The sequence below is a fragment of the Merops nubicus genome, unplaced genomic scaffold, assembly GCF_000691845.1.
Source record: "Merops nubicus isolate BGI_N331 unplaced genomic scaffold, ASM69184v1 scaffold10814, whole genome shotgun sequence".
Lineage (NCBI taxonomy): Eukaryota > Metazoa > Chordata > Aves > Coraciiformes > Meropidae > Merops > Merops nubicus.
The window spans coordinates 37,530-49,467 of record NW_008602273.1 but is presented as its reverse complement, the minus strand read 5'-3'; the positions used below and the strand labels follow the sequence as shown (position 1 = coordinate 49,467).

The 11,938-nt window shown below is 40.7% G+C and overlaps 1 protein-coding gene across 1 annotated transcript in view; it reads left to right on the top strand.

Annotated features, from left to right (window-relative positions):
* Positions 1-2,940: 2,940 nt before the first annotated feature.
* LOC103771021 (transmembrane protein C15orf27-like) overlaps positions 2,941-11,938 on the top strand; it is a gene marked incomplete at both ends in the record, with an annotated part of 38,935 nt that continues 29,937 nt past the window's right edge. Inside the window, one exon of the mRNA XM_008938305.1 lies at positions 2,941-3,129. Coding sequence (XP_008936553.1) covers positions 2,941-3,129 — 189 coding nt within the window. The remainder of the gene's footprint in view (positions 3,130-11,938) is intronic.

Sequence of the window (11,938 nt, the reverse complement as noted above, 5' to 3'; positions counted from 1 at the left end):
CCCCTTGTCCCTTATGTCCCCTCCTTCTGCCTGGTGACAGGAGGGGCGGAGGTCCTCCACTTCTTGCAGACCCTCTCCCTGGTGTCTTTGCCTCAGAGTGTGGCTCAACCGATCTATCTCACTTTCACACTCTCTGTTCCTTTTCAATCTATCTACTTCTCTCCGTTCAACCACCTGCCTGAGCAGGTCGTTTATTTGGTCACACCGCACACACAAGCGGCGTCTCTGACCCCCTCTGCCTCAAGTGCCAGGCTCAGGCACTCGCCGCATCCCGAGACCTGCACAGCCGCGTGTTTCTGCAGGACCTCAGTCTGAGTTGCCAGAGTCTTCCTCACTGCGGCTGAGCTTACATGTTCATTCCTCCGTGTAGCTCTTACCCGTGGTGCGACCGTTATCGCTTTGGCCGGGAAGGAACCAATTACTTTGTGCCGATTCTCCCACACCTTGCTCTCGCGTCCCTGCCCTGTGAACTGCAAATAATTGCAACACCCCCGGTGCTCGCACAATCAAGCTCTGTGTCGCTGCCCTCCCAGAGGGGTCTTAGCACCCTTTAAACCGTGGGAGAGGCTAGTTACGCCCTTGTTTGGTTGCCGGGGGAGGGGTGCGAACACCCCGAGTGACCGCTGGCGTGTTCCCGCCTCGTTCAGAACAGGCGCCGGGGCTCTCGGCTCCGCCCTCCGCCCGGGCCGCCTCAGCAGCCCGCCCAAGAGCTGCCAGACCCCGAGAGCCGGCTAGCCACCTTCTTGCCTTCAAAAAGCATCCAAAAAAGAACTCCTTGCCGGTCCCTTTTGCTGTAAATTCCCTGTCCAGTGAGGGTCTACCTACACTGGAGCTGGTCTTCATGCCATGAGAAAGAGTAGTAGGATTTAGTCAGTTGTCGAAAGACTGTTGATTAGCAGAGAAAACACGAATGCTGTAATCATGTCTGATGTGTTACGAACAGACAGTGTTTAAAAACTAGTAAGTCATGTTATTTTTAGATGCATTTGTCTTTTTTCTTTCCTGCCAGCAAACCTGTCCCAAAGCTTTTTGTCAAGACTAGTCTGCCCATTGGTTTGTTTTTCTTTCAGTCAGATCAGACAACATCTTATGTCTTTCATTTAGTCTGAGAATACGGAAGGTAAATTCTATTGGGAGACAGAAGGGTACACCAACTCATTTCCTTTTTCCTTTATAATACTGGAAATTAGGTCACTGTATGCTCTTTTGTGCAAGACTGAACGAGCTTGGACTTGTAAAGGTAAATGTCCATAGAATGGCACTAAAGGTGAAAATCAAAGAAAAAAAATTCTTACTAGAATTAGCTCCTCCCTCTGGACTTCCAATTTCAGACTGTTTACAGAGGAATACAGTTCTGCTGGAAATAAAAGCATCTTATTGTTTTACATTATTAGTTAGATAAAGAATAAAATAAGCCTTTAATTTGTTCAAAGAATGCTTCCTTTGACCCCCACTTTCTGCCGTAGCATGAGACAGTTGCAGCCTTTCCCTGCCAAATGCTTGAGCTATAACAGCATTTTCTGATATTTTAAATTACTTTCTCATGTGATGCTGGCAGCAGTTAGCTTCTTTTAATTTAGGGTGAATGTTTGCTGACTGAAAGGGTTGGTCTAATGGTGAGGCTCTGATCAACAGAATCTTTATCACTTTCACTTAGAATTTTACTTTCATTGTCCACATCCTTAGGCTTACAAGATATATGAGTTAAAACTCTTCTAAATTATTAATTTTTTTTTTCTGGAAAAAAAAAATCAAAACAAAACAAACCATTATTCAGGTTGCTTGACTAGCTGGAAGATGTTAATAAGCTTCTTTAGGAGAAAACCATCAATGCAACTTCTGCAGTCAAATGAGAGGGAAGTTCGTTGCTAAGCACTTTTTAATATATTGCGATGAAAAAAGAGTATCTCCACAGCTACTGTTGAAAACCTCAGACAAGTAACCTGAGATTTCTTCAGAAGTTAACAAGCTGCCCTGGATGAAAGCCAGAGAAGTTTATGCTTGCATCTGCTCTGATTCAAACGGAGCAAGCAGCTCTCACTGAGTACTGCAAAGGATTGGTCCCTTCTGGGGATTGACATGCAAGCTCTCTCCTGCAATGGAGTCATCTGTCATCTGCACTAGATAATGTGCTAACTGACAAAGTCTGAGTTTCTAGATAAGTAGCAACTTGTTATAAATGTGGAAGACATACACATAGTCAGACTCTAGTTTTACCTGCATAGAGATGCTATTAATATTAGTGGGGTGATAGAAGAATACATGTTCAGACGTAGAAGCTGTACATAAGGGTAGTTACGGTAATCTTTATAAAGGAGTCCTTAATTCTTCCGAATCATTCATTGTTCTCCTTTCAGAAATATTTTTAAATAACTTGTAACAGAATGATCCTTTCTGTCTGAATGAAACAAAGTCACCATCCACCAAAACTGTTTGAATATTGACCCACAGAGTAGAAGAAGAGTCAAACTACATCCAGTAATTTAACAACTGATTTGTACATAATGATTAATAAGCTTAGCTGTTCATTGCTCACTTCTCTAACCTACAAAGCAGTGAGTTTTTAGTTGTCGTAGTTACATGCCTTTTTTCTGTTTTACACAAATATTTTGCTTTTGGTTTCATTGTTTCCATAGTTGCTTGTTTGTTTAGAACACATCCTTTTATATGTAGTGTTTTTGAAGCAGGGTCAGCAGTGTGAAGTGCAGTTCTCCTTTGTGAGATTTCTGTTGATTGCCATGAGATCTACGAAAGACAAATTTGGAGAGATTTGGTCTGTTGCTTCAATGAGGACACCTCCCTCAAGAACCTTACAAAGGCCTATTAAGTTGCTGGCTTTTTAGAATTCTGTGAAGTTCTTGTCTCTTAACTTCTTCGCTTATTTATACTTGTTTGCTTGTGTGTGTAGGGAGGTTTTTATGTTGCTTATTATGTTTTCAGGCCTACAATAGAAGGCGGTGTTTCAGAAGTTGAGATAATTTCACAACAAGTCGAAGAAGAGACAAAAAGCATTGCTCCTGTACAGCTTGTGAATTTTGCATATCGAGATCTCCCTTTAGCTGCACTTGATCTGTCTGTGGCTGGGTCCCAACTTTTGTCAAATTTGGATGAGGAGTACCAAAGAGAAGGGTAAGTACAAAGGGCAGGATTTTTAAAAATCATTTTAGAAATTTCATGGTTTGTAAAAAAGAAAACCTTGAGATGGAGAAGTGCAGCTAGTTGTCCTACCTCTAGCTCTTTTTAAAACCGGTGTCACAGGATGGAAGTGACCTTTCCTAATAGAACTAATCTGTGCTGGTTTGGGGCTCTTTACGGTTTCAAGGGGTTCATAGCTGCTATTTGACCACAGTCTGGAAGCTTTCTGTCAGGGAAAACTAGACCAAACATCTAGCCTGTCAGACAAGCAGAATGGCCTGGTGAAAGCTCTTTGAGAAAGATGTTTCAGGAGGATTTCAGGATGACAGAGAGTTGGCTAATGTGATTCTTGTACAAAGCTGTACAACTCCTGACTGAGAGATAATGACTTAATACTGTTAATTTCTGGAGTTCACTGAATAATTTGAATTGTGTGTTTCGCTTATGTGAGAACGTTGTCTTTGATAATGCATATACATATTACTTCTGTTTTCATAAGAAACTGTTCCAGTTTTACTGGAATAAAAGATCTTGGTAACATTTGCCCAAACATAACCTGGAGTCAGACTATGTGGCATTGCTGTCCTGTAGGACATTAGAAGTAATCCTTGGGCCTGGTTCAGGATTGAAGTGGCTGTAGGTGGGTTGCTATACTAAATTTTTTACAAAAGATTTGGGTCAACTGGAGAGAATCCAGAAGGCAGTAAGAATGATTAGTCTCAGAAAACCTACCATGGAGTATTGATTGAATTAAGTATGTTCCACATAAAGAAGAGACTTCCAGGGGAGCTTAGGAGAGACTTCAGTGAGGAAGAGAACAGCCTGTTGATGATCTCTATGATGTTTAGGAAAACAAGTAAAAAGTTTGAACTGCAGCAAGGAAGGGAATAATGAGGGTAGCAAAGTGCTGCCAGTATGTATGAGGAGGAGGGGAATAGAGTTGCAATTGCTAGGCATCTTGAAGAAGACATGTTGGTCAGAAGTGATAACACTATAGTTTAACATCCTTTGGGACAGACATTAGGTGAGCACTTGTCCCTAGCCCCTCTGATTCTGCGATTGCTGTTCAGCTGTCCCAGTGAATGTATGTAGACTTCACTGCCAACAAGATCCATCTAAAAGTACTACACAGTAGGTCATATAGAGCTCTTATTGAAGAAGGCATTGAAAGGCTTTATATAAGCCTACCTTTATTAACAGCTCAGTGTGTTTTAACGTGTATTCTGAGATCAGCAGAGAGACCTGCTTGATCTCTGCTCAGCAGGTATTCTGTATGGTAGTCACGAAGCATTATGTGGGGAAGGCTCTTGCCTTTAATTTCTTTCCAAATTGGACTTTGAGACATCTCCAGAAAATTGTTACTCCAAACAAGGGGAAATACATTTCAAGTAGGTTATATAAGTATGGTACAACTGTAACATAAAATACCCTGCATAGCAAAAGAGGGACTTGAAAATTAATTTTGAGTATGCAGGTGTAACCCTCAGGCTATTTTGGTGCTGCTTAAATATCGGTTTAGTTCAAGCATGCATTTTTATAGATTTTTATGATCTGAAACTCAATTCTTCACTGTGCCAAAGTGCACAGACCTTCCATTGTAACCACCATAGTAGCTTTGCGGTCTTCAGCGTGGAAATAGACTTGTCATTGTTTTCCTTGGCAGAGATCTCTTCCTTTGCACAGACTTCTTTTGTGGCTTTATCAGTCTGAATGGAAATAAGCAGGTGCCATCCAGACCTTTCAGCTGCAGAGTGGATTCTCTGAAGAAAATTCAGAGCTTTAGTGTGTATGTCTCAATGCATTTTGACTGGCTATGTTCAGCTGAGCCCCAGGACTGCATCTGCCTTGGGGGAATGGCAGCTTTGTCCTTTCAGATGCACTGAGCACAACTTATGCCCTGCGAAATTTAGAAGCAGAGCTGAGCTCCAGAAGCTCAGTTGCAAAAGTAAAATGCTGACCCTGTACCTCCTCGTGGCTTGGTTGGGAATATACCTGGTTTTATAAATGTCGTGTAATTTCTTTCTCGTGGCCTTGTTAGATGTGACTGCCTTCCACCTGAGTAAGAAGGGGGATAGTGTGAGTCAGGTCAGTTTGGTACAGGAGCTGACAGCTACATCTCCCTCATGTATGAAGAGAATGATATGGTAAGGGTAGCACAGGAGGTAGCAGATGAGGCCCTGTAGTTTCTGCCAGCATCCATATTCGTAACTGAAGCTCTGTTACTCTAATGCTGCCATACAGGTTGCAGGTGGAGATACGAGAAGATACTGCTAATATCAGAGTATCAAAAGGTGTTGTAGAACTCATCTTTCCCTCCCTGGCAGCCCACCGTTGTTGCAGACTCCAAGCGTTACCCTCTGTATACTTTTGTCTGAAAATTTCAGGGAAGGTCCTAACCCGTATGACCTGCACGTATTCTGTATGGCTTTGTTTTTCTAGATCCAGAGCTGATCTAAGCAAGTTGTAGGCATTCTAACTGCAAGGCTCTGCAGCAGGAAGGTCTGGCCCATCCCTGTGCAAGGAAAATGCTGGGTGGTTGTTACAAGCTACATCTGTCTGTGATCTTGTGCTTGTTGATGTAATTTTGCACACTCACTAGTTCCTGCTGTGGGTTTGTCACGCTTCATCAGTGGTAAATCTCAGTCTGCGTGCACAGAGCAATAAGAGACACATCAGACTAGAGATGAATGAGTGGGCAAAAAAGGAGTCTTCTGATTTAATGGTTTGGTAGTGTGCACCCCAAGGCTTTCCTCTGCGTTTCCTTCTTTGAGGCCAGAAGGTGTTCCAAATCCAAGCACAAGTGGAAATTTAACCTGGTTGCTGACTAGGGGAGTTTCTTGTTTTTTTCTGGGAGAATGTTTCTCTCAGAAAACCCAATATTAATAGGCAACCAGGTACAGGTGAGTCACAGCTCAGCCCTCTTTGTGTGCCTGGAAACTCTCACATAGCAGCAGTTCAGATACCCCTCCCATATGAAATGGGAGAATTTAAAAAAAAAAAAAAAAAAAAAAAAAACAACAAACCAAACAAAAAAGGGAAGGAAAATTATGGTTTGTCTTTTGTTAGACTGACATTCGTATGGCTTTAAAGATAATGGAATAAAAAAGTTTGTTTTGATCAAATGCTCAGAGCAGTCAGTTCCCATTTGTCAGTGGAATTTTGTGGACAATTTGAGCTGGTTTTGTCAGAAATTTAGTTGACAGTGCTGATCCCTGTGCTAAGCAAAAAAAGGACTGCAGATTAGATGAGTGCATTAGGCCTGTCCGTGAAGTACACCTGTACGTAGTAAAAAGGTCATCAGGCAAGAAAAAACTCTCTCCACTCTCCCAGAAACTCTCAAGCAAAACACAAAATGTGTTATATTCTAATGCGGTTTGAGCAAATATTCTTTTCCCTCTGTAGATCTCTCGAATGGGGGAAGTACAGAGTTTTACGTGATGGAAGTTGGTTAAATTGGATAGAATCTGTACTGCAAATATTCTCACTCATCATAAATCCCATGAGTGGGCTGGTGTTGCCACCTTTGCACTGAAGAGGGGTAAGATGCCTGTGGTCTCTGCAGGTGGGATGGGAGAGATTCCTGCATCTGGGCTTGGTTCCTAGCTGCAGTGAGGCCAATGTGCCTGGTGTTAATAGAGCTTAGTCTTCTGAAAAAGGACACTTTCTGATACGTAGCAACAATATTTAACTAAAACATTTGGAGTTCCATGTGACTAAAGCAATCTCTGTTGCAGCACTTGGTTCTCACAACCAGTGTGTGATCTTCATTACTTGCTAGTCCAGCTACTCTGCCCTGCAGTTAACTTGTTAGGAGTGGAGTCATCCTTGGATAACACTGCTGTGCACTGTACTCCGTGCTTAGACGTTGCCAAAATGGTGGAGGCATAGCTGGAGACAAGTATATGAGAAATAAACTCACTTGAGAAATGTTCCTTGGATGCCAAGAACACATGGTGTACACTTCTGACATATCTGTAATATATTAGATGATACTCATGTCCAAAAAGCATCAGCAAAGATGCTGATTTTCTTCACTCCCTGAAGAGGCTTTGTCTGCACTGAACTCAGTTTGCATGAAAAGAACGTGTCAATGTCTCTTTAAGGAGTGTAATCACCCAGAAAGCTAAGGAGATTTTTAAATGATGACATTAGCTTTAAGTGCCACTTCTAGTTTCTTTTTTTTTCCAAACAAGGATTCTGTTTTCCAAAACATACCTTCCCTCTTCTATTTTTGCATCAATAACCAGTGAAAATTATGGGGAATAGCTGGGAAACTCACAGCACACAGAAAGAAGTACATGTGTGCTAAAACAAGTGAGGTATGACAGGGAAGAGCTTTCCTTCCTGTACTTTCCTAAAGTTCCGTTTAGGTGTCATTCACAGTCAATTATTATAGAATTTACAGTTATACAGCAGGCTGGGTTGGGGTTTTTTGTGAATATGCAGTTAGGCAGTGAGCCTGTCTCTCAGTAGAAATCTTTAAAGGGGGTGAGAAGCAAAGTGAGAGTGATATACAAAATTTACTTGTATTTGCTTTAGATTACAGCTCTTGAATTTTTACAGGTTAAACAAATTTGAAACATGAAGGTGCTTTCAAATACTGTGCTTTATATCAACAGCTGTAAGGGGTGGGAGTTCATACAGTTAATGTTATTTACTTGATATCAGCTGTAAGTAGTCATGCCACTGCAATTTAATCCTCTATGATCATTTGCTCTTAGCCTTAGATTTGTTTGGTCACCACTAGAAAGTGCATTAAACAGTAGAAATACCTGGGGAAGAAAAAAAAGAAAAATTTAGGAAGGGGTAGAGAGAGGTAAAAAGGGAGGGAAACCAAAACTGAACAGAGATTTACAGAGGCTCAGATGTTATCATAGGAAAGAATTGTGAGCTTTTTTAAATTGGGTGCAAGGTTTCACTGAGCAATGTTTTCGCCCATCCTGGGAGAAAAGGACATCTGTTCCTGCAGCCTGGCTTCTGTCATTGCACCAAGTAGATGGCATTGATGCTGGTTTTCATATTTTTTCAGGTTTTATTTTTATCTCCTTGAGGTATTTTCCTTGTGTTTTCTACAGAGCTTGAAGGTGCTTTAATTGAACTTGAATGGACCAAGGTCTCACGTTTCTCATGTTTCCTGCTTTTCTTGTCTTTATCTGGCAGCATAATTAAAAAAAAAGGGTCCCTTTGCTGAAGGGTTCTGTGTACCTCATGCAGATCCTGGAGCACATAACGTTGATCCATGGTGAATAATGAGGTCCAAGCTCAAGATAAACTGCCAAGGTTTCGGGGGGCAGAACTATTTCATGTAGTGACCAAGCTCCTTGTATTTACAGATGTGACTTTCAGTTTATTTTAGCTTTCAGCCACAGTCTGAATCCAGAAGGGTGGTACAAAATCTTAACAGCAAAATACAGCAAATGAGACTGTAGTGCTGATTTTTTTTCCTTTGTGCAGTACTATATCACTGCTACACTCTATGCTCTGGTTCAAAACGAAGACCTGCACTGCAGCAGAAAATGAGCATTCAGCACGACAGAACCTGTGAGGTGACCAGCTCTTCACTAGAGAATACATGAAATTTTGGACTATGTTACAGAGGTGTTCAGTGATTTAGAAATGTCTTTTTCTGTACAGATTTTTAAGTTTTTATCTTTGTGATTTTTTTTTTCCAGAACAACTCATTACTGTGTTTATCCTAGTACCTAAATCCTTTCAGTGTACCCCTCTAATGGCTTTTATTAGTAATACCAATTGGTAGAGGGAGTGCTACTTTAACTAAGTAAAAAAGAATTAATTTTCCAGCTGGATGATTTTCGTACTACTTTGCTTTGTACATATTTCTGTGTTTTTCCAACAGAACTTGCTTTTCCCAGGTACTTTTTGTGAGTCAAAGTGTAGTAATTGTAGCCCACAGACTACTGTTTGCAGAGCTCTTTATTCAAGAGTGGAAATGAATGACCTGAGTCTAATTTATCTGGCTTAACACTGGAATTAATTGTGTAAGTTAGAAAAGATATGGCTTGGTGCAGAAATTGATGATAAGCAATAGGACAAAGGAGAAATGTGGAAAAGAGGATTATTATTATTATTATGGAAGGAGAGTCCCTGAAAAGGTCAGCTAAATGCAAAGCAGGAATCTGAAAGTAAATTGGATGTTAGCATTCATTAAGAGAATGAGCAGAGAATAAAAGAGAGGCCCGTTGCTGTGCCTGTCTGTGCACAAGCTTTGCCCACTCCTTGAACCAGAGTGTAGCTGTGGTCCCTGTCCAAAAGGATATGGCAGATATAAAAAAAAAAAAAAAATTAGAAAAGGTTCAAAGGAAAGTGGTGATCAAAGATGTGACATGGCTTCATTGGAGATTACTATGTAAGGGAGAGCTCTTCAATCTGGAGAAGGCTGACATGAGATTTCATTGACATTACAAGATCTGTGACACAGAGAGTTTAAAATAAGGTTTGACATTACCCTCCCCAGTACAAATGCTAGAGTACATTAATAAATTAAGGCCCAGTTCAAAACACACAAAGAGATCACTCTTTGCTTGGAGAGCAGTAGATGTGTGGAACTACTTTCTGAAGGATGTGTGCCTGCTCATAGCTTGTCTGTCTGATAGCCTTAAGGAGAGATTGGTCAAGTTTGTGGAAGAGAAACTCATTGAAGATTACTAAGTAAAATCCGAGACACCACATCTGTCACCAAGTTAAAAATAGTTGTTTGCTGTGGGTGTTTTAAGGGGGAAGTATTATATGTTTGCTGTGTTCTTGCTCATCTTGAGACATCTGCTCATGGTCAATATTGAAGACATGCTACCAAGCCTTTTTTCTAACCTCATAGGTTGTTAGGTTTCGTAAAGGTTCTTAGGTTTCTTGAAGGTTGTTTTGGGGCATGGTGCTAACATTTCACTAAAGACCTTAGCATAAAAGCTGAATAAACAATTTTCTAATGAGAGGAGTAATATACCAGGTAATCACAGGAGGTCTGTGAGTAAAAGATGTGGTATACACCTATAAAGAAGGCACAAATGATCCTAGAAAACATGAAGTACTTCAGATAGAACTAGGATGCATTTGTGTAACTAAACCTATTCCCAAATATTATGTACCACTCTAGTTATCGTTTTCACATGCAGAAGGGACTACTAGGACAGTTGTAGGAACAGAGAAGTCTGTTTTACAGAAGCGTGGGGGCTTTAACTGGATTACCTGAGTGGATGCTATTGCTATGTATAAATGCTTCATGCCAGTGAGGGAAAGGAACTAATCAAGGTAAAGGACAGTTTTGGCACAAAAGCAAATATGTATAAACTGGCCATGTGTGAGTCTAGGCAGAAAACTGTGGGGAATCCTTCTTGCCTTTTGAGCAACAGAGTTTTGCAGTAGTCCTCCAAGAAAAGTCATGGAGCTTGAAATAGTAAAACTTTTAGGGGAAAAAAAGGATGAGGGTGCTCTCGATATTTAAACTCCTGTAGTTAAGCTAATGTTGTAGAAGTCCAGAAAAGGGGCACAGCGTTCTCTGTTCCTTGGAGTTGCTCAGGGCCTCCAGCTGCTCCTTGTAGCCCGCTGTGAGGCTCTGTCTGTTTTGTCTCAGCCAGATTTTGCATTGTTGTTTACACTTTCTGTGTTCCTGTTACTTCCTGACCATGTCCTTTCAATTCCTTCACGTAGGGATTTGGATCTAATCCATCCTTCTGTTTTCTGATCATAGCCATCTTGTGAGATGCAAACACTTGCTGTTTAGCGAAAAGGAAAAAAAAAAAAGAGGATGAGGTATAATGCAGATTTTGGGGTATTCGTTTGCAAGACCAGAAAATAGAAACAGTGGCAGCTGTTAACAGCTTGAACAAATTGTTTGTAGTGGTTCTTTACCAAATAAATATGTAAAACCTTTCCCAGTTTTGCCTTATGTTCTCATTTTCCAAGCTGTTTATTAATAAAACTAGTAATGATGATGACAGATTGATTGTCCACAAAGCAGTGTGAGAAAGTATCTTTAAAAAGAATTACCCTAATAAAATTCCACTAAATATATTTTAATGTCTTGTGACAAATCTTTACGGCCCCGTATTGCCATTAACCAAGAAATTCACATGCGAGTACATCTATTTACTTCATCCAGGCCTTGCATGAAAGGTAGATAATGTTCCTGTGGTAGAGATGGAGTAACTGAGGTACCTAATGAAACTGCTTAAACTCATGCAGTAAAGTTGCCATCAGTCATAATTTACTTGTATCTATGTAGTCTATGGCATCTATGGACAAAACAGTCAGGAGACGAAAGGAGGTTGTTACTCCTCTCAGAACAAGGTGCACTCTCCTCACTTTCCTTCCTCGCTGCTTTCCTTCCCTCTGGAATGAAGGAAAAAGATGTTTTACTTGTATGTGCTTAGTGTGTAATCTCTTTATAAATAATTTATAAGCTGTGTAAGTTTTGTTTTGTTGTTTAAAAGTCTGTGTAGCTGAGTTTCTGATCTGAGTTTTGAACTTAGTTTAGCTTTGCAGTATCTTTGGGGAAATGGCCAGGATTTGGAAAGTAAGTTTAAACCCACACTAATTCTGGTAGGGATTTGTTCTTCTCAAATGCCAGATTTCTCGTTTGTTGAAGAGATGAGCCCTTGCACATCAGCAGGGAGAGGTACTACTCTGCTAAGATAGGTTGCAGCTTTGAAGGAGTTGAGGAGATTTGTGTATCAGGGGTTAGTGTGGTTAACATGTCAACAGGTTTATCTAAAATATATTTCTGGTTGTGTTATATTTCCTTCTATTATTTATACTCTTCCCTTACAAGAGGTAAGAAGGAAGAAAA